The sequence below is a fragment of the Protomyctophum bolini genome (genome assembly GCF_963924005.1).
Source record: "Protomyctophum bolini genome assembly, chromosome: 6".
In the NCBI taxonomy this organism is placed as follows: domain Eukaryota; kingdom Metazoa; phylum Chordata; class Actinopteri; order Myctophiformes; family Myctophidae; genus Protomyctophum; species Protomyctophum bolini.
In genome coordinates, this window is record NC_137867.1 from 34,471,219 (window position 1) to 34,494,917 (window position 23,699).

At 44.4% G+C, this 23,699-nt stretch overlaps 1 protein-coding gene across 2 annotated transcripts in view; it reads left to right on the forward strand.

Annotated features, from left to right (window-relative positions):
- The window catches only part of dtx1 (deltex 1, E3 ubiquitin ligase), a 74,099-nt gene that overhangs the window by 9,130 nt on the left and 41,270 nt on the right, over positions 1–23,699 (forward strand). For both annotated transcript variants that reach the window (XM_080765058.1, XM_080765059.1), the window contains exon 3: positions 22,284–23,049. In XM_080765058.1, the coding sequence (XP_080621184.1) occupies positions 22,284–23,049 (766 nt within the window). The remainder of the gene's footprint in view (positions 1–22,283; positions 23,050–23,699) is intronic.

Sequence of the window (23,699 nt, forward strand, 5' to 3'; positions counted from 1 at the left end):
TTGATACTAATAAATAATTTTGATAAAAATGATGATGTGATGCGCTGTGATGATGCACTGTGATCTTGTAGATGTGCTATTTCCCTGAATTTTTTATGTTTGAAAAAGTATGAAAATCTTTCAACATTGTTTTTACTGTACATGGAAACAATTCTGGTGAATATTATGCGAAAAATAATTGTGGTTATCTTAAATAATTCTGATCAAGTGATTATGTAAAAATTGTGACAGTACTGTACTGGTACTTGTCATGTTGACAAGGGACAGTGTGTGTTCCTGTCTGGCGTTGGGGTGTCTTTGTTTCACACGGTTACAGTACGTGGTACAGTTCGTGGTCAACCATGTTCAGAAGGTGTCGTTTGTCCCGAGAGCTGGGCTGAACTATACAACACAGCTTTGGCTGCAGGTGGTTGCTGAGAGTCAATAGCTTAAAGCTCCCTTGATCACCCTCCATGTAGATCACAGACATGCACAGCTTTTGTTCGGGACTTCGGGTCTCAGCATTTTCTCTTTTTCTGTGCACACCAAAGCCTGCATTATAAAGGGAAATATAACAATACAAACCCGGCGTGACAAAGCTCTAAAAAAAACCTAGCAGCCATCAGTTGAGGAGGAGGGTTTCAAAAGCATCTAAAAGGTTATGATCATCACTGTTCCTGTTTAAACATACTGTAATCTGTAAATACACTGAATCAAAAGCAAGAGGGTTCCTACTCAAAATACTCATTTTGAGTACTTGTTTACTTGCGTTAAGAGCAAAACTGACTGTGGCTTAATTATGCTCATTACATAAAGTACTCATTCTATTGTACTTAACACTGTAAGATATGGAGTAGGTGATCAACACTCACATGACACTCTACACCAGGGATACTCAAATAGATTTACCTGTGGGCCACATTACAAAAATGGCAAGGGGCCAGGGGCCAGTAGATAAAATTACGACATTAATGATACTTGATAACTTCTCTCTTTCAATTGCTTTATTTTCGCAAAATGTATCAAAGTACAATGTGCATGCACAAAATATGTAAATAAATAAATGTGTTACATTTTCTTGCATAAACACAAAGAGCTGTTTCCATAACTGCACAAATTATTGCACATAACATGAGTAGCTGTTATAATAACATAATAACATAACATGAGTAGCTCTTTGCCTGCCTGCCTGCCTGCCTGCCTGTCTGTCTGTCTGTCCATGAGTAGTTATTTGTCTGTCTGTCAATGAGTAGCTGTCTTACTGTCTGCCTGTCTATGAGTAGCTGTCTGCCTGCCTGTCTATGAGTAGCTGTCTGTCTGCCTGCCTGCCTGTCCAATTGTCCATGAGTAGCTGTCTGTCTGCCTGTCTGAGTAGCTGTCTGCCTGCCTGCCTAATTGTCCATGAGTAGCTGTCTGTCTGCCTGTCTATGAGTAGCTGTCTGCCTGCCTGCCTAATTGTCCATGAGTAGCTGTCTGTCTGCCTGTCTATGAGTAGCTGTCTGCCTGCCTGTCCAATTGTCCATGAGTAGCTGTCTGTCTGTCTATGAGTAGCTGTCTGCCTTCCTGCCTGTCCAATTGTCCATGAGTAGCTGTCTGCCTGCCTGTCCAATTCTCCATGAGTAGCTGTCTGTCTGCCTGTCTATGAGTAGCTGTCTGACTGCCTGCCTGTCCAATTCTCCATGAGTAGCTGTCTGTCTGTCTGTCTGCCTGTCTATGAGTAGCTGTCTGCCTGCCTGCCAGCCAGCAAGTTGGTTAACAGAAAATAAATTGTTATGGCTGAGTAAAATAAAATACAATAAACACAATTTGCCTGAAAATAGATTACCCAGCTATGACCTTTTTCATGAAAAAAAATGAGTAGTGATATGGCTGACTGAGTAAAATAAAACAATCTACCTGAAAATAGATAGCTATAAGTGAAGAGCAATTTCCGCAATTTCCGCAATTTCCATTTCCGCAATTTCCTCAATTTCCATTTCCGCAATTTCCGCAATTTCCATTTCCACCATTTCCGCAATTTCCATTTCCGCATTTCCGCAATTTCCATTTCCACCATTTCCGCAATTTCCGCAATTACAATTTCCGCAATTTCCATTTCCGCAATTCCCACAATTTCCATTTCCAACTATTAATGGCAGCTGGGTTTCATCATTCAAATAAAATAGAATTCTGTCCGTTTAGCTATAAAATTATGTCAGGGAATAGGGATACACAGTATATGTCTTTCATTTGCATTGCATCTCCCCCCCCCCCCCCCCCCCCCCCCAAGCTTTTATTTTCGTTCGAGTAATAGTACAACTCTAATAGTATTACTTATAATAATGTAATTAAAGATAACTTCATTCAGATTTATTTATTTTTATTTCATTTTCCAGATTAATTTTTCTTCTTTTTTTTTGATTTTCATTGGTGGGCCAGTCATAATGGTCCCGCGGGCCTGATGTGGCCCGCGGGCCTGAGGTTGAGTATCACTGCTCTACACTACAATACACAACCGTTTCAAGAAGATATACTTGAATCTTGTGTCTATAATTGGTTATTTTCATGCTAAATCCTGTCAGACACAGCAACATAAAGGGTAGTTTTCACACTATGCTTTTTTTTATTGTTACAGTAACAGTTATTACAGTATATTAAAATACCTTGATGTTTGGTACATGCATTAAAGGGCCTCTTTTGCAACCAGATCTATTTTAATGATGTTTAGGACACAAGAAACACTATCCTGGGATTTCTCTGTGTGTAATATGTGTTTTTAGATATTTTCATCATGACGCCATGTTTATGACCAAACTTTGTCATGAAAATGTGGTCTCACTTCCTTCCTGGACTAAAAGTCACACCTCCACGCAGCCTCCCCCTCTCCACAAGGAGAGGCAGTGGACCAAAGCATTATGCTCATTGTAGGAATTCAGCAATCCAGTCAAACCCTAGTCAAACACACAGATTTCATATTTTTTCTGGCCATAGGGTGCACATTTCAAATTCCAAATTCAAATTCCAGCGGTGAAATGTCCCTTTAAACCATTTTCAGACCAAACTACTGTTAATTGTCCTATACAACCCGGTTGCAGCTCTGATGCCCATTGTGTAGCAATAATAGGTGTGTGTACAAAGAGGCTCTACGCACACCAAAGTCCTTGTGGCGGTGCCGACGCACGGGAGAAAACTATATAGGAGGAGATCTTGAATGAACAAGAAGGTGGCCGCACACACCAATAGCCAGAGTACCAAAATTTATTTGGACAGCAGGTAAGACAACATCCAACGTTTCGGCGGTTAAGCCTTCATCAGGGAATACAGGGCACGATATATAATAGGTGTACATAACAATGCTCCTGAGTGATTGCAGAGCGATCACGTTGTTTTACTCGTGTATATCCAAATATACTTCTGGAGACTCCAAGGCCAGCAGCCCAGCGCGCACAGGCTATCCCCCAGACTAATGAAAATGAGTGAAGGAATTACTGCGACAAGGCTAAAGTTGAGTACACATCCAAGCACGCAGGTGCTAGCACACACACACACACACACACACACACACAGCTTGGCAGAATACCTGGGGTTCACTCTCCCCAACACACATCTCTTACCCAGCCCACAGGACAACAATCACTTATTTTGATTGTTTGCAGCCCGAGCTCTCAGCAGAATATCAATGTGCTTCTCCCCCCCCCCATACCCCCCCTGTTCCCTCTTTTTCTCCCTTTGTCACCTGTAAATGCTTCTAAATTGTGGCTGTTGGTGCGACTCCAAGTCCTGTGATTGGTCAGCGTGGGAACATCCTGCAACAGCCTGTGGGGTGAATAATATTTGCCAGATGCTCTTGGCAGAGACCCCTTGTCGCTCCTCAACGAAGCGGCACGCCGCGCCTTCAGCTCCCAGACGTTTCATTAATAATGACTGCAAGCGTACTCTGTGGTTTTATTTGACTCGTGTCTCAAGGTGAATTTTCATCAGGTTCAAGAAGTGGCGCTTCGCCTCTGCTCTGTTTCATGCCTCGCATGGATGCCTTTGATTCATGGAGACATTTGCAGTGGTGGACTCAAGTGCTCAACCCAGTACTTGAACGTGAAAGTACACCACTGGTCAAATATGACTCCATTGCAAGTGAAAGTTGCAATGTCACGTTGTGACAGCTTGAACTACTATGTTCACAATATTTTAAATAGGGCTTAAAGGAGTAGTTCACCCAAAAGAGTACTTATTTTCTATCAATTACGCATCCCATAAAGACTTGAATTCAAGGCACCAACCTGCACATCGGGAGCAATTAAGGGTTCAGAGTCTTACTCAAGGACACTTCGACACTAACTACAGGAATGCTACAGAAAATTATTCAAATAGAGTAGAAATTTGACTTTGTTACTGTCCACCACTGTTCATGGAGACCTTTGTCAACATGAAAAGTCACCTGGAATGGTACATTGCTCAATGACGAAAAGTGTTCTGTGAAGCAAGATGATTAATTAGCTCACAAGGAAGCCTTAACAGATGAATCAAAGCAATGAATCTGGAACACGTCTTGTAATCATTCCCACTACTGAGTTATTGTTTTTCTGTTTTGATGATGAATGCACTTGAGTAATGCAATAGTAATACAGAGGTAATGCAAACTACATTTTCAAAGTTGACCCTGATCTATTATAGAATAATTAAGCCTGCGCAGAATCATAAATAATTACATTTTCTTCTTGTTCTGAATAAATTATGTAAATTCCTTGCGGCTATTACAGTATATCTTATCCAGAGTCTCCAGAGCATGACGTGTTCTGCCTGTACTATACGTGTATATTTGTGTACAAAACATCGACACAAGAATACATTAGGAACGGAGAGTGAGAGAAATTCTTCCCTTGCGTTGCGTCGGTTACGTGATCTGTCTCGCTCCGTCGGGTTGAGATCTGATCCCAAGCCAACGCAACCAAATTGCTTGCGTTGCGTACCTTGCGTCGAGGACACCCTGCCCACCTGGAGGCAGCAGAGAGCAAGAAGGCTTTTCCTCCTCTTGAAAGAGGACAACACTTCCGCGGGCACATTGAGTTGTAAACGTAAACACGATCGGTATGGATATACCACATTGGAAGTTAAACAGGACATGACATCAGCGTTTGCAATGCAAACTCGTCTGTGATTATCAGGCCTGGACTAACGTTATGTCCAGTGGGCAATGGGCCGCCCAAAGAATGGGCCATTGCTTTAATATGTTTTTGGGCCAAATGTTAGCCTTTTGACCCAATCCAGCCCTGCTTTTCAGACGAGAACTCAGCGGAATTAGAGTGGAGAGAGAGTGTGTGTCTCCTAATCCTATGCTTCCATTTAGTGACAATTTGACCGTTTACAGACGCGACCAACAAACCGTGTTTTCCGTTGCTGATGATCATCCACTACCGGCTTCCTTTGCCCGTGTGAACGCAATGATTAATTCATTACTAGCAAAACTTTGTCGTGGTGTGAGCTTATGGATAGGCAGTGGTATATAGCCTACTTCGATTGCTGATATAGTGTAAAACTCATTATATATATATATACAGTTGCCAGGGGGTGTCACAGCTGCCATCTAGTAGATGATTGCACATTAGATATTATAATAGACCGACGTAAACGACGCAAGAAATGCAAGGACTATACATGTCTAAAATAAGTAAATGTCCGTTTGACTCCCCCACGCAAGGAACAAAACGGACTGTAGAGGCCTTAACACTATTTCAGCTCTGTATAGCCTTTGATAAATCCCTCCGTCTTATGTGTTCAGGCTAAAGCTGATGAAGACATTAGAGCACTCCAACAGCAAACTCTCCAATGAGGACATGACCCCGATTTCACACCAAGCCTCTGACATTTAGCCTCGACAAGCACAAGGTGGTTCTCAGGAGACCCGACAAAGATTACCCCGTTTCTCTAAACAGTGTGCGAGGTAGAGGCAGAGTACAGAGGCAGAATACAATTTATCATGTGTAGGCCTACTCTATCTGGCTGTACTAGACTGTATTTGGTCTAATAAAAAAATGGCCTAAAAAGGAAAATAAACAAAATCACATCACTGCTGGGATGGTGATTAAGTTTGTCAGCTGAAGGGGGAAACCTTGGTAAACTAAAGTACTGTAGAACATACTTCAACTCTCCTGAAGATGTACAGTATGTCCTATATACTGTTATGTAAATAAAATTATGATATTGATGATTACTGTAGTACTTAGCCTGTACTGTAGTAATTAGCCTGGTTAACCACTCCCCCTTGAAATGAAATGTGTACTTCTAACAAACTACTAACTAGGACTTGAAAATGAAGTTTGGTACATGAAAAATACAAATTCTGGACTGCCAAAGAAAACAACTGACAGATTACAACCTAACAATGCGTCAGCCAGAGTTTTAACATGATCGGCATGGATATATCACATTGGAAGTTAAACAGGACATGACATCAGCGTTCGAAGCACTGCTTTACAATGCAAACTTGTCTGTGATTATCAGGCCTGGACTGATCCTGGCCTGGTTATGTCCAGTGGGCAAAGGGCCGCCCAAAGAATGGGCCGCCCCCATTGCTTTAATTACTTTTTTGGGACATTTCAGCTGAATTAGAGCGGAGAGAGTGTGTGTCTCCTAATCCTATGCTTCCATTTGGTGACAATTTGACCGTTTAGAAGTTAAACAGGACATGACATCAGCGTTCGAAGCACTGCTTTGCAATGCAAACTCGTCTAAAACATAATTACTAAAAGAACAAAATTACTCCAGTTTTAGCTTCACTGCATTGGCTTCCGGTTGTTTGTAGGATTTATTAAAAAAATATTTTACTTGTTTATAAAGCTTTCAATGGTCTCGCACCTTCCTACCTACACCCCTGCCCACTTTGACAGGCTGGAATGGCTTAGGGTCGACGACAGAGTACAGCATCTTGCAATGGGTCTGGTCCACAAGATTCGATACCACCAAGATACCCATGTACCTGTCTAAAAACCTCCTTAATGTTAACGAAGTCCACACCCACAACACCAGAGAAAGTGCAACGAACCATGTACAACCCAGATTCGGCACAAACAAGGGACTAAATTATTTTCGCTCCTATGCCACCAAAATGTGGAACGCCCTACCAACAGTCATTAAGACATGTGAATCCCTTGACTCCTTCAAAACCGCTCTCAAAGGGCATCTGCGGACGGCTGCAATTCGAAACTGGCCCCCGTAAAATCGGAATCCCCCCCACCCCTTTTTCCCCTCGCTGTATGTTTCATTTCCCTTTTTACCTTTTTACCTTTATTATTTTAATGTTCTTTTATGCCTTGCTTTTCTTTTTTTTCTCCATTGCTCTGTAAAGCACTTTGAGCTGCATTTCATGTCATAAAAGGTGCTATACAAATAAAGGTTTAATATTATTATTATTATTATTATTATTATTATTAATCCAAGGAACAGGGACAGATTGTCTAACACTATACGATCCTTTCCTTTTTTTATATTTTTCATGGTCATTCTAGCTGGCCTTTAAGGTATAAAGATTTCTAACCGCCAACAGGAGGAGGATTGTCCAGCCTGTTGTTTGACGTAGTAAAGGAGAAATGACTCATGTCATGACCAGTCCTTTGAGAGGATGTGTCGAGGAGGCCGTTGAGCCGCAAGACAGCATCATCTGGGAGCTACTGTAGCAGATGAGATAGCTCTCGGAGCAGTTTTGCCTGATCGATTCCTGCCGTCCAGCAAATTAGTCTTTGTGACTGAGCTGTGCCATGAGTCCCTCTAGTTCTGGACGTGTCTTGAAACGGGCATAGTGGTCAGCCTCCGTATGGTCCTTTACAGATACCTGAACACCCTCAGGTTGATTCTTCAAAAGGACATCCATAAAGGTTGGGCACAATGTGGCGCTGAGATGACAGAGCTGTACAACTCTCCTGTGAGTCTTGAGGACAGAGTCGACATACATCTTGGTGCCTTGCTCTTGCATGACCAGGACCTCTGTGCTTTTGGTGGGCAATGCATAGCTCTCCTGCACTTTGACGCCCAGCCTGTTGCAAAGGTTGTGGATGTACTGAGAGAAGTGCTCCACCACGGTCATGTCGTACCCCAACACCATAACGTTCAGTGTGGGGTACTCTGTATCCGTAGCTGTGCTGATCGGTTTCATTAGCTGTCTCTCTTTCTTTTTCTTGGGTGCCTCATTTGGTAGAAGATACTTCCATCTGCCGATCTTATGCGTTGGCTGAGTTCTGTACTGTCTTATATTTGCTAGAAATAAGTCCCCATGAAGTGGATGCTTGAGAGATGCTGATGTCCTGTGTAAACAGGTTGAAGCTTGGTTCAACACAAATGAATATTGTGCAATTGAAGACTGTAACTTCCGAATGCCAAGATTCATTGCTTCAGATGTATTGTCTGTGTAAAGGTCTATTAACGATAAATATTCATTATGTTTGGTCCAACTTGGTGGTCCAACTCGTGCAACCTCTAATGAAAAATATAAATCAAAGGAAAGGGGACTGGTTGTCTAAGACTAGGCAACTAGTAGCTCAAGCCAAAGGTCAAAGTCTGGATCCTGACCCTGAGTATTGTCAAGTGGTGATAATCGGCGCAGAGGTCAAGGGACTTAAAGTTCAAGTCTTGAAGATATATAGTCAAAGAGGTCTCTATCATGTCCTGTCCGCTGTCCTCTTCCGTGGCCTCCTGTGTGTCCCGTCCTGTGCTGAGGGGAGATGAGTAGCATTGGAAATCGTGGTTGTACCTGGTATCTTAGAATGCTTAAGTCATCCCAGTGATGTTACAATGAGTCAGCCATATATGGAATCCCTGGTGTCTGACTTAGATGTATCAGCCAGCTCCATATATGGAGTTCTCTAGATATATTAGGCTAGATCCACAAGCACACAGTAGATCGGCTATTGTTGGTGCACGCCGTCATTGTATGAGGTCAGAGTATAAAGCAGGCTTAACCATTTGAACTCTATCAACTTTATTCTGGGCACATCATCATACGCCACGAGTCTGTGTTGTTTCTCTGTGAATATTGTGTCCGAGTGATACACACACACACAAAGTGTACATTTTGAACAAAGGCAGACAGCGATGTGTCTTTGGCCACTGACCATGTTTTTTCTGAACTCACCGCAATCGCTCCATCCCATGGAAAGGGAAACTGCAAAAGCTGGCCCCGCTGTGGGAAACCGTGCGCGGTTCTAAACACAGAGTAACTTCCGCATACTCCACATATGTGACGGTCTATGACTTGGCCACCCGAACTGTGCACAAAGTTGTGCGCGCACAACTTCTCAACTGTAGATAGATAGATATTCGAACATTCAGCTAAAACAAACAGCAGATCCACAACTCTAAGCTACAACTTTTCGGCAAAGGGATTTGTTGGTGTTGAGGGAAAAACAAAAGGGACCAACTATATAGACCCCTGGTGGACTCCGGTGGAATCTGGGAACCGATAATTCTACAATATTTTCATGTTCTTGGACAAATGTGTGTTCCTGTGCATTCTCAGTTGTTGTCACCTACATGGGTGTCGGTCTGAGAGTACTCTTCTCAGGGGACCCCTGGGGTGATGCAGGCTTGTTTATACTACCTTTTGTTCCATTTGTTCCTGTGTCACACCATCTTATCTGTAGGACTAAAGCGTTTGTTGACATGCAAGAACAGGATGAAAGGGATTTATCTCTGAAGTGTATGCATTTTTTTTCGACACCCTCTACTCATGTAACTGCTTAAAAAGCTAACCAGAATACGATTACTTGGTCAGTTGGGCTGGTCACTACCTGTGGCCAGCCAGACTCCTGTGTGTGTGTGCCTGTACTGTACTGTACTGTACTGTACTGTACTGTACTGTACTGTACTGTACTGTACTGTACTGTCTACCGTCTCAAATTCTCTTCTGCTCTCCAGTTTTGGTTAGTCTCTGTACAGTGTACAATGGTCAAATCAGATACGACAGATGGTGCCTTGAAACTCTGCCATGGTGACGTGTTCTTCACGTCATTCATTTCATTTTGGGCCTGGGTGGGATCCATCCATCCATTCATTTGCCTTCTGGCTCAACTCTCTTTTCGTTAACAGTGCGTACATCGACTGCAATACCGCCGCTCCGATTCTCCGGCTGATCTCCTTCTCCGTCCTCCCCTCACTCGTGAACAACACCCCGAGATACTTAAAGTCCTTCACCTGGGGTAATGTCTCATACTCTCATTCCCTACTTGGACTGTACAATCCATCGGTTTCCTGCTGAGAACGATGGCCTCAGATTTGGAGATGCTTTTTTTTTGCTGGCCCACCCTATTGATTTAGCATTTTTTTAACATATATCTTTTTTTTTAAATACCGGTAAATAAATACATGAATCATTTACATAATGTCTTTCTTTCTTTCTTTCTTTCTTTCTTTCAATAAAATATTTTTTGTTGTGTTTTTTTGCGTGATCGTCTACGAATAAACAGGCTTTTTTGCTTTTTTGTAGAGTCTGCCTCTACTCATAAACTCCCAGCCTAACAAACAAGTGTTCACTTCCCACTAGCTCCACTGCCTCTCCCTTGTTCCTCACACAGTCCAGTGGAGATGTTCAACGCACGATTGTTCATCTGTCTCGAACAAACTAGTGTTCCCTATACTTCCCGTAGCTCGCCTAGCCACCTCTCCAGCCTTTTGTCGAACAATCAGATAAACTAAAGATTCTCGGGGGGTCGGTGACAATAAAGATAAAGGATTATGCTTTTGATATCGAATGCTCTGCTGATGACGTGCCTAATCTTCAGGCACATCTTCACTATCAGCAACAGGTAGTGGAATGGGAGCTTTTTTGTGATTTCCACATTGACGCATTCAAAGGCTAATTATTGCTGAAGCTTTTGAATGTACAGTAGGCTAGTTAGTGTGTGTGCGAGTGCGTGCGTGCGTGTTGTTATTGCCTGGCTGTCACTCTGGGGCGACCTTCTCTATATTCGCCGTGAATAGGCCAAAATAATCGCATATAAATACGGACAAAACCAGATTATTCGTGCGACCCACAAGCACACACACATGCCCATCCGCTCGTGGACAGGCCCATCCTGACTGCCGTTCTGGCTTTGCCACTGGTGTGTCTGTCTCGGTGTCTGTGTGTGTCTGTATCTGTGTGCGTTTGCGTGTGTGAATGTGCGTGTGCACGCGTGTGGGTGAGAACCTTATATCTTCTTCTAGAAGATCGGGTTGTTCCTTGTGCTATTGTTATGTGATGAGAGCAGAGCCTTTTAATCCATTTATATTCAGTGACCTCTATGGTTCCTCTATGGCTCATGAGTGCAGTGCATTTGATTGACACTTAATCCAGTCATGTAGCTGTTTATGTTTCATGTAGAGTAGCGTCCTGTACGTACTGTATACTATTCCTCAAAGTCTCCCTTGACTTGATACAGTGCACCTCTCAATTGGCTTTCTGCTGAGCAAGCGTAATGCTTTTGCTTCTTCTCTGGGATCTCTCACTGGGTGACGTCTGACAAGAAATATTGTCCTGTCACAGATAAATATACTGCAGGCGTTGGTGAGGGGAGAGGGGCATTGGAGGGGGGCTGTGCTTATATTCGTCACTCCCACCCTTATTAAATAGATGACAGAGAGATGAGGTCTGCAAGGATGCAAGGTCAGCTGTCAGACAGACCTCTCGCCAAGCCTTGTGTAGCTCCAGATGGCCATGAGACAAAGATAACAACAGTCCACCAAAGTGCCCGGCACTGCATCAAGACAAAAGTTAGTCCTTCTCAACCTGCAGAATCTACGTTAAATGCTCCACAACGGTTCTGTCTACACAACGTGCATGTTGCTAGAATAAAACGTAGAAAATGTACACTGGCAATAGGTAAAACATACTGTAACATTTCAGTAAATATGCTGTGTCACCATATGGGACAACGTAGACATCAGACTGTATTGGTAGGGGATCAAGCCTGCATATATGAAATATATAAAATATTTTTTTACGTAGTTGGCAAAACTACCTGAAAATTGGACCAGTGCCCAAATAGAGTAAGACATTTCCTCTGCATTTTGGGTACAAGAAACTTGTTGGCAACTGTCAGGGATGGGTAAAGATATGACATGGCCTCCTTAGCACAGCCGCAACCAGGCAAAATTCCAAACTAATTAGAAAACTGAACACCTGAATCATACCTCACAGCAAAATGTTTTCAAATAAATAACTATTCTGCCAGTCTATCTAGGTGAACCCTCGTTGAGTGTGTGCATAAACCAGACTGTGACATCTGCAGAAAATGTTATTGCAGTACCGTTGCATATTCCATGTGTGAAAACTGACTGCTAAAACGTATCTTGCTTACCGCAACTCTTGGACTGTCCAGAGGCAGTCCTGTCCTGTGTCATGTTGAGACGAAGATTGCAGCTGTGTGCATGTGTGCATGCATGTGTGTGCATGCGTACGTGCGTGCGAACACACATGCACACACCATGTACAGTACACGCCTTCACACTGATGGGGGAAAGTAGACCCTTTAAGCAGTTACCATTACTTTTAAGAGCCGAGCTGTGCCCAAGCAAGGTCACGGAGTGACAAGAAAGATTCCTATATAGTGTCTGGGAAAAGGAGAGACACGTCAGAATTCTCCAGGACAGACCAACCTCTGGCCTGTGTTTCGAGGGGCGCCCCGATCAACGGACTGATATGATCGAATCTGATTCGTGATGTAACAGGTCGTATTTGCTTTCATGTATGTCTTTGCTGTTCATATGTATATCACATGACCATTCAATTTGGGATAATTATGGGCAATCAATAAATGCCAGATCTTGTGAATCCATGATTTTAAGTGTACAGCCTGTTTATTGGACTATCAGATAACTCTCTCACAGGATGGCGCATCAACACCTATACATACTGGTACTGAAAGAAACACTCATTCATGTATGCACACCAATACAATACTAGTGTACACACATGGTACTGACATGTGACATAGCCTGGAAACCAGACAAATCTGTCACAGGAAGAAAAACAATCCCTGGGGAGATTTGTCTGGCACTCCTCAGTTTACATTACATTTCGCTCACCCCAGAGTTGTGGGTGACCAATCAGAGCCCACTATTCAAAGTGAGACTTGTACACATGCACGTACTGGCACAAATAATACACTACTGTAAGTGCACTGACTGCTCATTGAGTGCACACCACGCAGACACACACTTTGGCACATGCACACAAACACGTGTTCAAACATTTCTATTTTCACACGACTCAGTGAGTCTCCTTCATGACATGCAAGAGTCAGAAGGTCCTGTTGCATCACTGCAGCACGGCAGCTGGCAGGTGGAGACGACTAACTTCATTTTCTTCTTCTTTTTTTTACTGCTCTGTCTTTCCTCTCTTTTCTTTTTTTCTCGCATTACCACCGTAACTGCAAGCTCTGCACAAGTTCATGGTAACTGGCCAGATCCCGGGGCAGGGTGGGGGAGAGCACCCGTGAAGAAGACGTGGTTGTGGTTGTGTGTGTGTGTGTGTGTGTGTGTGTGTGTGTGTGTGTGTGTGTGTGTGTGTGTGTGTGCGTGTGTGCGTGTATGCGCGCGCGTGTGTGCGTGCGAGTATGCGTGCGTGTGTGTGTGTGTGTACGCAAGCGCGTGTGCATGTGTGCATTCGTGTCTCGCTGGCGGCAGAAGTGAGCTGGGGGGGAGTTGATGTACTGCAGTGTTCACATTGGAAGCTTGGGCGAGAGTGAGACATCCTCCTTTTATCCTCCGTTGGCAGACACTCCTCACACGCCTCCTGCAATACCCAGTCCTATCCCCACGATCCTCCCCTCGCCCCCCTCCCTCCCTCCCTCAATCTCAGCTCCTATACTTTACCATCTTGATCAGCATCTTTTCCTCACCCATTTCCCTTCTCGCTTCCATCACAATCTCATTCCCTCCTTCCCTTGTTTGCTGCTTACCCATCTCCTTCTCCCTATATCCTTTCATCTACCATACTTCTTTGTCTACTTACTTACACCCCTATTTCACTCCTGTCGTTCTGCCCCCCTCCCCCCATGTCTCTCGCCCTTCCATCCTTCATCCCTGCATACGTTCATCCTTGCTTCGCTCTCTCTCCCCCCTTCTCTCTCCATGTCTCTCGCCCTTCTATCCTTCATACATTCATCCTTGCTTCTCTCTCTCTCCCTCCTTCTCTCTCCAACCACCTGTGCTGCCTCAGCTCCCGTTCATCCATCACTTCAGCTACAAAGAGATGAGGTCGCTTGAGGGAATCTTAAGACCCTACTCAGCACTGTCGCATTAAAGCTGCATTCTGGGGGAAAACCAAAATATCATCTCAGAAATTAGCTATAATAATGTGATCTGGTGGTTGAAGAGCTATATACGGAGCAAGGGACATTTGTGACATAATGCTTTTAAACCGGCCCTGAGATCAGATTCTAAAAATGTCTTCTACATCAGTTTTCTGAAAAAGCTATATGTTTCTATGTCAGTAGATTTTTCAAAAATAGCAGACGTACAAGCTCGTAGCGCGCCACTCGGTGGGGCGCTATGAGCTTGTAGATCTGCTATTTTCCAATAGCTAAAGCATAGCATAATGCTAACACCAAAAGGGGTTCCCGCCCAAAATGGGTTAAAACTACTCTCTGATCTCCAGTTAGTCGTTAACAAGCACATTAGGCTCTCACATATCTGAAGAGATCTCTCAAGAACTTTGATGTGCAGGTAGCTTTTTGAACAAACAGGATTGGTTTAAGCCAGGCCTCAGTTGTTACATGCGTAGAAAAGAAATATTCATTACTTAGCGTATTTGATGGATGTCGTCCCCCCCGTCCCCCCCCACCCAACCCAGTATGTTTCATCTCATCATCGTGACTCATCTTTGTTTCCCCTCTACAGTGTCTCTTCCTCCTCCCTAATACCCAGTTCGGGTTTATTGTTTGTGAAGACCCTTTTTGAGAGATGAAAGTGAACATTTCTTTCAAGCTATGCTCTGGGCTTTATGGAGAAACATCAAACGCACTTCAATTACAAACACTATTGCTCCATACAGTAGTATGTATTAGAATATTCATTGGGCGCTCACTATTCTTAGGCGAGAGATTATGAAAGCTATATGATGATAATTCATGCACTGAATATCTTCTTTTATGTCTGCACTGGGGTTCTGTAGTGTTCAGCAGCTCATTTGTAGGAACAGAACTTGATGAACCACATCAAACGAAAAACTGCTTCCACTGTCACGCCCGACGGCCCTGTCACAATCCAAAACTAGGGTGCCAGATGATGTTTTTTTGTATGGTGGGGCTAATATTGGACGACATTGTCCAAGTGTACTGTAATGTATACATCAGGATAAAAATTACAGCCAGCATGCTGTGATAATTTCAGACTCTGACATAATGACATCTTGCAGTTTAATTATGCATTCATTCACTGTAGCTCTTAAATCTTGTATAAACCATCCCCTGGGGGAATTGCGATGCAGACGACTTAAACTTGCACAATATATCTATTCCACATCAAAAGGTTATCCCTGTGACTATGCCAGTTTGGTACGCTGACCACATCCAAGCAAAGATCCAATCATGACATCATGGGGTCAGAATCTGGCTGATGACCTGTCTTTCCTGATCCTCTTCACTCTACCATTACAGTACATTGACTACAAATCATAACATTGTGGATTGTCCATTTTGTTTTCTTGACTCTGACACAGGTCTGACCATTTGCCATTCGAGACCACAGGATTATATCTTTAAATACCTGTCTGACAGAATTTGAGCAGCCTGACGCTCAACCTGTTACTGGCCTCTCTTCTGTAGTTAAAAGGAAATGCACAGTGCACAGTGTTTTAATAGGCTTTACACATCCCAGGGGAAATGGGAGAGGGGCTTGTCAATTATCGCAATACGAGCTTGAACCAGGTGCTTCTTGTCTTGGCCTGCCTGCATGCTTGCCTGCCTCCCATGGTTTCAGCATAGGGGAAGAACATTAGTTGTCCACAACACGGACAACTAATTCAATGACACAGATTTCTACTCCACTTTTTATCTCGCCCCACCCCTCTCTCCCTTTCTCTCACACTCTCACTCTCTCTATTCACAACCACCCCCTCCTTTTAACCGCTTCTCTCTCTCTGTCTCTGTCTCTCTCTCTCTCTCTCTCTCTCTCTCTCTCTCTCTCTCTCTGTCCTGGAGTTTAGCGTAGCCGTGTGAGACCAGGATGTGAGCCAGTGAGTGGCAGAGTGGAAAATGTGAAGAATGGTTCAGTTAGACAGTGTTGGTAGACGTCCAGGGGAGACATCCATCCATGGAGGGTGGAGTGTGTTGGGCTGGGGGGGTACAGGGGTTGGGGGCAGCTGCTGCAGATGATGAGATGAAACAGGAGTGAAACAGGGGATGAGCAGTGGACCCTGTGGGCTCCCGTAAGCCTAATTTATACTTTGTTGCATGTTCCACTGTGTCGCTGCAGGACAAAAGGAATTTTAAAACTGCGATAAAGTATGAATTAGTCCTCAGAAAGAGAGGAGAGAAATAGTTGGAAGATTCACATATTGGATAAACAAACTTTATGTTAAAAGAAAAAAAGAGGTTGTCGCAATAACAAACCTGCCCGGCTGCCAGGCATATCACTGCCAGGCTAGGTTGCCTAAACAGGGACAGCAAAATCTGACCAATACATCTTCATCGCATGAGAAAAATGGTGATGTCTTAGTATTTATTGTTCATACTGTACAGTCCAATGCAGATGGTACTTTGAATTAACAATACAACTGGCCACGTCATCAACGCACGCACGCACGCTAAACATATTTGCCAACAGGTCCCTCTGTGTTTTCATTTTTGTATAGGCTAACTAATGGGCTGTGCTTGTGGTATAATCAGTGCAGAAAAGCTTACATTTCTGAAAAGTTTATCAATTTAGGTTGTGGTTTTTTTAAAGTGCTATGCAAAGTTAATTAGTGTTCGTATTGTTAACAACACGATGAGAGAAGAGGAATAATGTGAACAGTCACATATGAATAACAAACCCCCTGTGGGGAGCTTCCATGACAACAACCAAACCCGCTTCCTTTGCGTTTCTGTGACAACAACAAAGCTTGAATCTCATCCATTTTTCAGCAGCTGTTCTGGGTACAGCCAGCTCGTACTTGTCGTAGAGTGTGTACGTCACAGACGGGGCCAGAATGTTCCATTTAGAGTGTTTGTGTAGGCTGCGGTCCTTACTCTGGGTGAATACAGAGGTGTCAGAGTATAAAGGTACAATGGGATTTGCCATTTCACTCCAGACAGGGAGTAGCCAAGGATTACAAACGGTGTAACTTATTTTTAAATAATATATTCACTGGTATATTTGTCATAGTAACCATTCCACATGAATGTGTTTGTTTACCACTTCTCAAAAGACAATTTAACTGGTGGCGAGTGTCTCGCCCTGACACTCAGAGGAAGTGCTTTAGAAATGGAAACATACTGTATTTATGTTCATGACCTGTTCACATCATAGAACAAGATTAACACCCGCCAACGGCCAATGGCGTGTAGATTTCCTCTTGAATTACGGAGATTAAAACCAGCAACTCTGGCATGTAAAAATCACACTCGTGTGAAGTGAGGGGGCTCTTATCATCATACATCACCATACATCACATTCCGTGCTCAGCCAATCAAATCATCACAAATGTCATGCCGGCCAAACACTTTTGGCGTCAATCAAATCATTGCGCCAATCAAATCATTGCTATGGGGTGATCAGCCAATCACAAGCCTGCAGCATCGCATGCGTGCATTAATGAACGTTAAACCACCAGTATTGACGTTAAACCACCCCCTCTCGTGTAATATTGCTTAAATGATACTTGTGATGCTGACGAGATGGAATGTGGTGTTAACATTGCCTGGGTCATGACCTGATGAAGATCAACACAGATCGAAACGTTGTCAGCATTTAAATAAAGAACGCCTTACCATTACCTGTGGTGTGCGGGCTCCATCCTATCTACATGAAGTTTCTTTTAGCCCAGCACCCAGCCTGTTGATGTGCTCTAACATTGCCTGGGTTAACCACATTAATCTTGGTGTCCCTATTTTGAAAAAAATTACAAATATTTTCCAAATATTTCATGAAACCATTCATGAATACAGAAAATAGCCAATCTCAAGCTTAATACAGTATGCATCGCAGTGCGACACATTGTGAGCTTGAAGATTAGATTTTTTTAATTTATTTTCCATACTTTTGAAATAGGGCATAAGTGGTACTGTGATACTGAGACTATACTGAAAATGTATGCATTAATTGTGCTGTACTGTAGGCAGGCCGACATTATATAAAAGTCTACCAAATGGCTGTGATAATGAAAGTGATATTGATATACACATACACATACAGTACAGAACACAACAGCTCCATGTGAAACAAACCATTTCTACCTTTTTCCAGAAGGCTTGTCTGGGGCCAATCAAGGATGTTGCAACATCCCCCCATCCTCCTATTTTAAAGTGATAAATTAACAACTCTGACAGGCCTTCCCTCGGTTCCAGAGGAAAACTAAGCCATTAAGGACAGGGACCATCATGGCCTCACACAGAGAGCAGATTGCAGGACTTTCTTTTCCCTCCCCCTCTACCCTCCTGCAGGCCAAGATATGAGAGGGCAGTCAGCCTCACCCTCAGCCCACCTGGTCCTGTGTAACATTAGGGTTATGAGTCCCACTGTGAAGCCTGACATGGCAATACATCACAACGCCACCACAAACCCGAGGGGACTGGGTTTAAACTGGGCAAGGACAGCTGGAGGATGTCATGGTTGTGGGAGAACAGGGTATTTGAGGGCTGCCAGAGGCGCATATAGGGTCAGACAGGAAGTGGCCACTCTCTCTCAGCTTCCTGTCAGGAAGTGAACGGAGGGGGTCATCAGCCCCGGCCTTTTGTCGGACGTGGTTATATATAATATATACACACACACCAGTGAATTACTGAAAGAGACAGCAGAGCGAGAAACGATGAGGTGGTCTTATGTGAACATGACCTCCTGTATGGGGGCCCATGTGATACTTGTCCTGTCATGACCTCTGCTTTCCTTGAGGTCCCAACTAGTCAACCGCCAACACTCCTACCACAGAAATGCAAATAGGTGACCGTATTTATGCCAAGCTCTTCATGGTTGTGTGTCAAAAGTGGGTGAGCACCAGGAGAGGGTTAGCTCTAGCCTGATTGTCAGACTCTGAGAGCCTCCAGTGCGCTCAGTCGAGTGGGCGGGGTCTATGGGCTGGAAACCAGGCTAGGAGAGGGTGGCATTCTAAGATGAGCGGTATACCATACATAAAAGTTGTCCTAATGTTTGAATTACAGTGGCTGTAGAGGAGTACTTGGTTCAGCCTGAGCAATTACAAAAAGAAAACTTGATTGCCAATCAACAGGCTCTTAAAGCCTTCTGAATTGTTTATAGGCTATCTTTTAGCAAAGCGTTTGTTATTACACACATTTGGCTCCATTTGAACGCTCAAGAACAATTAACAAGTCTAATAGGCCTTTCCAGGAAAGAGGTGTACTGTTTATCTTGGCTCGCCAAAGTCGAGCAGCTCAAATTGATGTGCAGGAATAAAACATCGACACGTCCTCAAATATTTATAAGGGCCTGTGTTAAACGTACCGTTGAGCAGGACTGCATGGGGGGCGCTGAACTGCCATTGATTGAGCTGGATTGCATGCAGCTTTGCAGCGAGAGTGAATGTTAATGTGGGGCAACCTGATGCATCCCCAGAGGAGACAACAGCAATAAAAGTCCGCTCTGTGTGGCGCTCAACACAACAGCCTTTCAATCACCACACTCAGTATTTAGTAAATCAATAGATGAGTGCTGGAGCCCGACCTATAGCCATCGGGTTTGACCGATTTTGCATTAGAGAGGAAGACAATAAACGTACGATTCACAATGGTTCGTGTGACCAGCTTGCCTCACCACAACCAACTACACTTTACAGCAGCATGTGATAAGAATGGAGGTCACTTTAATCCAATATACAGTACTTGTTTTTTGTGTGACTTTCGCCTTTATTCTATATATTTTCTGTATAGAGCAACAGACAGTAGGCTGACAGGAAATGCGAGACAGAGATGGGGGGGTGACATGCAGTAAAGGCCGTCGGGATCTGGAGTTGAACCCGCAGCACACTGCCAGACTTGGACTACCGGCCAAGGTGCCTGGACCGCTGAGCCACAGCCCAGGCCTAATCCAATATACTTAAAGAAGAATTCTGGACTAACCAAATTTTCTTATACCTTAGGTAAGACTTGGACTTGGATGCCACATTATGTCACGTTATTTGAAGATAGTTTGAAAATGAAACAATCTAGACATCTATCTTTCATAATGACCAGATACACTCCAGTGTTTAGTCCCAAATCAGGTGCCGTAAAAAGGTCAACCCACCGTAAGACCCACCTGCTCTGAGCTGTGTGCGCTCTGGATGGAGTTATGTACTTTTCACCACCGTAAGACCCACCTGCTCTGAGCTGTGTGCGCTCTGGATGGAGTTATGTACTTTTCACCACCATAAGACCCACCTGCTCTGAGCTGTGTGCGCTCTGGATGGAGTTATGTACTTTTCACCACTCGTTCTTTCACAACATCAGATTACGGTAACAAAATGGTTAGTCCGGAATGCTGCTTTTCCCATTGACCCATTTTTAAACTATCTTCATATAACGTGACGTCATCGCGCAAGACGCGCATCCAAGTCAAAGTCTGTCTTTCTTGCTATATCCTCCCGTTGCCAGGTCTGATCTGCACATTCGCCTGATCGCAGCATTACACCAGTGCTACGAGAGCAAGCACGACTGTCAAAATAAACGTTTTATTCCGTATAATTCCGTATGATGTATGATGACATTCTCATCATCATACATTATCATCATGATAAAAGGCACTGCTCACTTCACACGTTTGTGATTTTTATTAATGCAAGAACAATGGCTTCTATTGTAGCATGCTAACTTTCCAGGAATAGAAATCCTGCAGTTTCTATTATTCTGATGTCACTGGTAGGCGGGTTTCTGAACTGTCCACAGCCCTTGTCTGATGTGTATATATATATATATACACATGGGAGCCGAGGTTCTCAGCTGCAGCGCGTAAATGAAATTAGCCACGTGGTGGAGCCAAGTCCTTACTTAATACCACAAGTCTGCAGTAGAGAGTCAAGGTCAGGCAGCCGATTCTGCTGATGCATTTTATAATCTGGAGCCAACACTGGGCTATTTGACCAGAGGTGTACCACCATCACCCTCCCACCCCTCCTCCAACCAACCCCCTGCTTCTCACACCCATTCATCCTCACATCTCTCTACACACACTCACATCCCTCCTCCTCCATTATCAACCCAGGCGCTGCTCGTGGCAAGGGAGCCAGTGCATTTACCCGTTAAATTAAGCAGGGGCGGAGGGTAGGGTGGGAGATGGGTTGGGTGTGGTGGAGGTGGAGGGTGATTGGATACCCTTGCTGATGTGGGAGGCGGTGGGAGATGGATGAGACGAGGTGTCCTGATTTCCCGTGTGACCAGTGTAATTGTGTTATAATGGAGGTGGGAGCTGAGGGGCCATACGCAGGGTGGGGGGGGGGCAGAGGTAAACAGTCACAGTCAGACAGTGGTGCAATACTGAAATGTAGAAATACTCTGTTACAAGTAAAAGTCCGGAATTCAAAGTGTAGTTGAGTAAAAGTACAAAAGTATTGGTATAAAAAGTAAAGTACCAAGGACTAGAATGTAGTCTTTTTTAACTCATTATTATGTACTCATTATGTACTCATTTAGAAAGTATACTCAAAATAGCATTTTCAAAATGACCGAAATGTATGGCTGAAGTGATTAATGTATGTTTTGTAATAATAATCAAAATCTACAAAGTAACTAGTAAGTAACGAAATCTTTAATTAATTTTAGTGGAGTAAAAGTTCAATATGTGCCTCTGAGATGTATAGTGGAGTAGAAGTAAAAGTACTGAAAATACTTGGGTAAATGTACTTTACACCACTGCAGTCAGGCTTCACACACACTGTGCGTGCGTGCGTGCGTGCGTGCGTGAGTGTAACCAAGATATCGGTCAGGCCAACATATCGGCCATTATTTGACGTTTTGGCAACACTAACACTTGCTATGCATCGCATCTCTATAATTCATTAGGCCTATAAACCTACTTATAAGGCATTATCATCTGCTTATACTGTTATGAGGTTATGAGGATTCCTCCGGACAGCAACGATTTGGTTAAATGTTTTGAGAATGGCATACAGTAATCTATTTTGCTGTAACTATATCTCATATCCCCTCTCTTGTCCTGTCCTTGGTCTCCAGGCACCATGCGGCCGGTGCACAGGAACTTCTACGAGCCGTCGTCCGCCCCGGGGAAAGGTGTAGTGTGGGAGTGGGAGAACGACAACGGCTCGTGGACGCCCTACGACATGGAGATCTGCGTGACCATCCAGAATGCCTACGAGAAGCAGCACCCCTGGCTGGACCTGACCTCCCTGGGCTTCGGCTACCTCATCGACTTCAACAGCATGGCGCAGACCAACCGGCAGAGCCAGCGCAAGAGGCGCCTGAGGAGGCGCATGGACCTGGCCTACCCGCTCATCATGGGCTCCATCCCCAAGTCCCAGTCCTGGCCCGTGGGGGCCAGCTCTGGACAGCCCTGCTCCTGCCAGCAATGCATCCTGGTCAACAGCACCAGGTTGGCCTCCAACGCCATCCTGGCCTCCCAGAGGCGCAAGCTGCACGGCGGAGGGGCGGGGGGCGCCGCGGGGGGCGCGGGCACCATGGCGGCGGTACGGCAGAGCAACACTTTCGCCGGGACCTCGCTGTGGTCCCCGTCCTCCACCTCTTCCTCTGTGGCCGGTGGCAAAAACAACAACATAAGCGTGGGAGGAGGGCAGGCCAAGGCTGAACAGGTGCAGTCACTGCTGTCCACTGCCAACTTCCCCTGTTCCCCTGTGATGCCGTCGCTTCCGTCTGCCCACCATGGCCATCATCACGCCCTCACCATCAACGGGCAGAATAACCTGAACCGTCCCGGCACCCAGCGCATCGCCATGGGCGCTGCCAGAGGCTCCATCCCTCCAGGGTAATTATGCCTTACGAAGCACTAATGCATACCTTTTCCTATACTCTCCCAATTTAAGGGTTAGTTTTGTGGAGTCTGCAATAGTCGTGCTTGCTCTCGTAGCACTGGTGTAATGCTGCGATCAGGCGAATGTGCAGATCAGACCTGGCAACGGGAGGATATAGCAAGAAAGACAGACAATCTGGTATACTGTACTGTCATCTCTCTCTATCTCTCTCTATCTCTCTCTCTCTCCCCCCCATTTCTTTCTCTCTCTACCCTCTTTCTCCCTTTGCCCCCTCTCACCCCCTCTCTCTCTCATTATCTCTCTCAATCTGCTCTCTGCTGATTTATGCCTACTCCAGTTAACTGGTTGATCAATGGATGTGCAGAGGGAGCGCTGTGTAGGTTGACTGCTCACCCGTTCCAGTTGCTTCTCCTCTCTCATGCCTGATTGTTGTGGCAAACTGTCCCTTTTTCTCTCCTCCTGTGATGTGTGTGTGTGCAATGGTGTGCTCTATGGTAATGAGCTTATGTTGACCTCAATACGCGTGAAATACTGCAACTCTTCTTCTTCTGCTTTTTAAACTAATTCATATATACTGCTGAAATTGGTAGCCATGGAAGTTTACGTTTATGTAAAGAATATCGCAGTGTGTGTGCATGCGTGC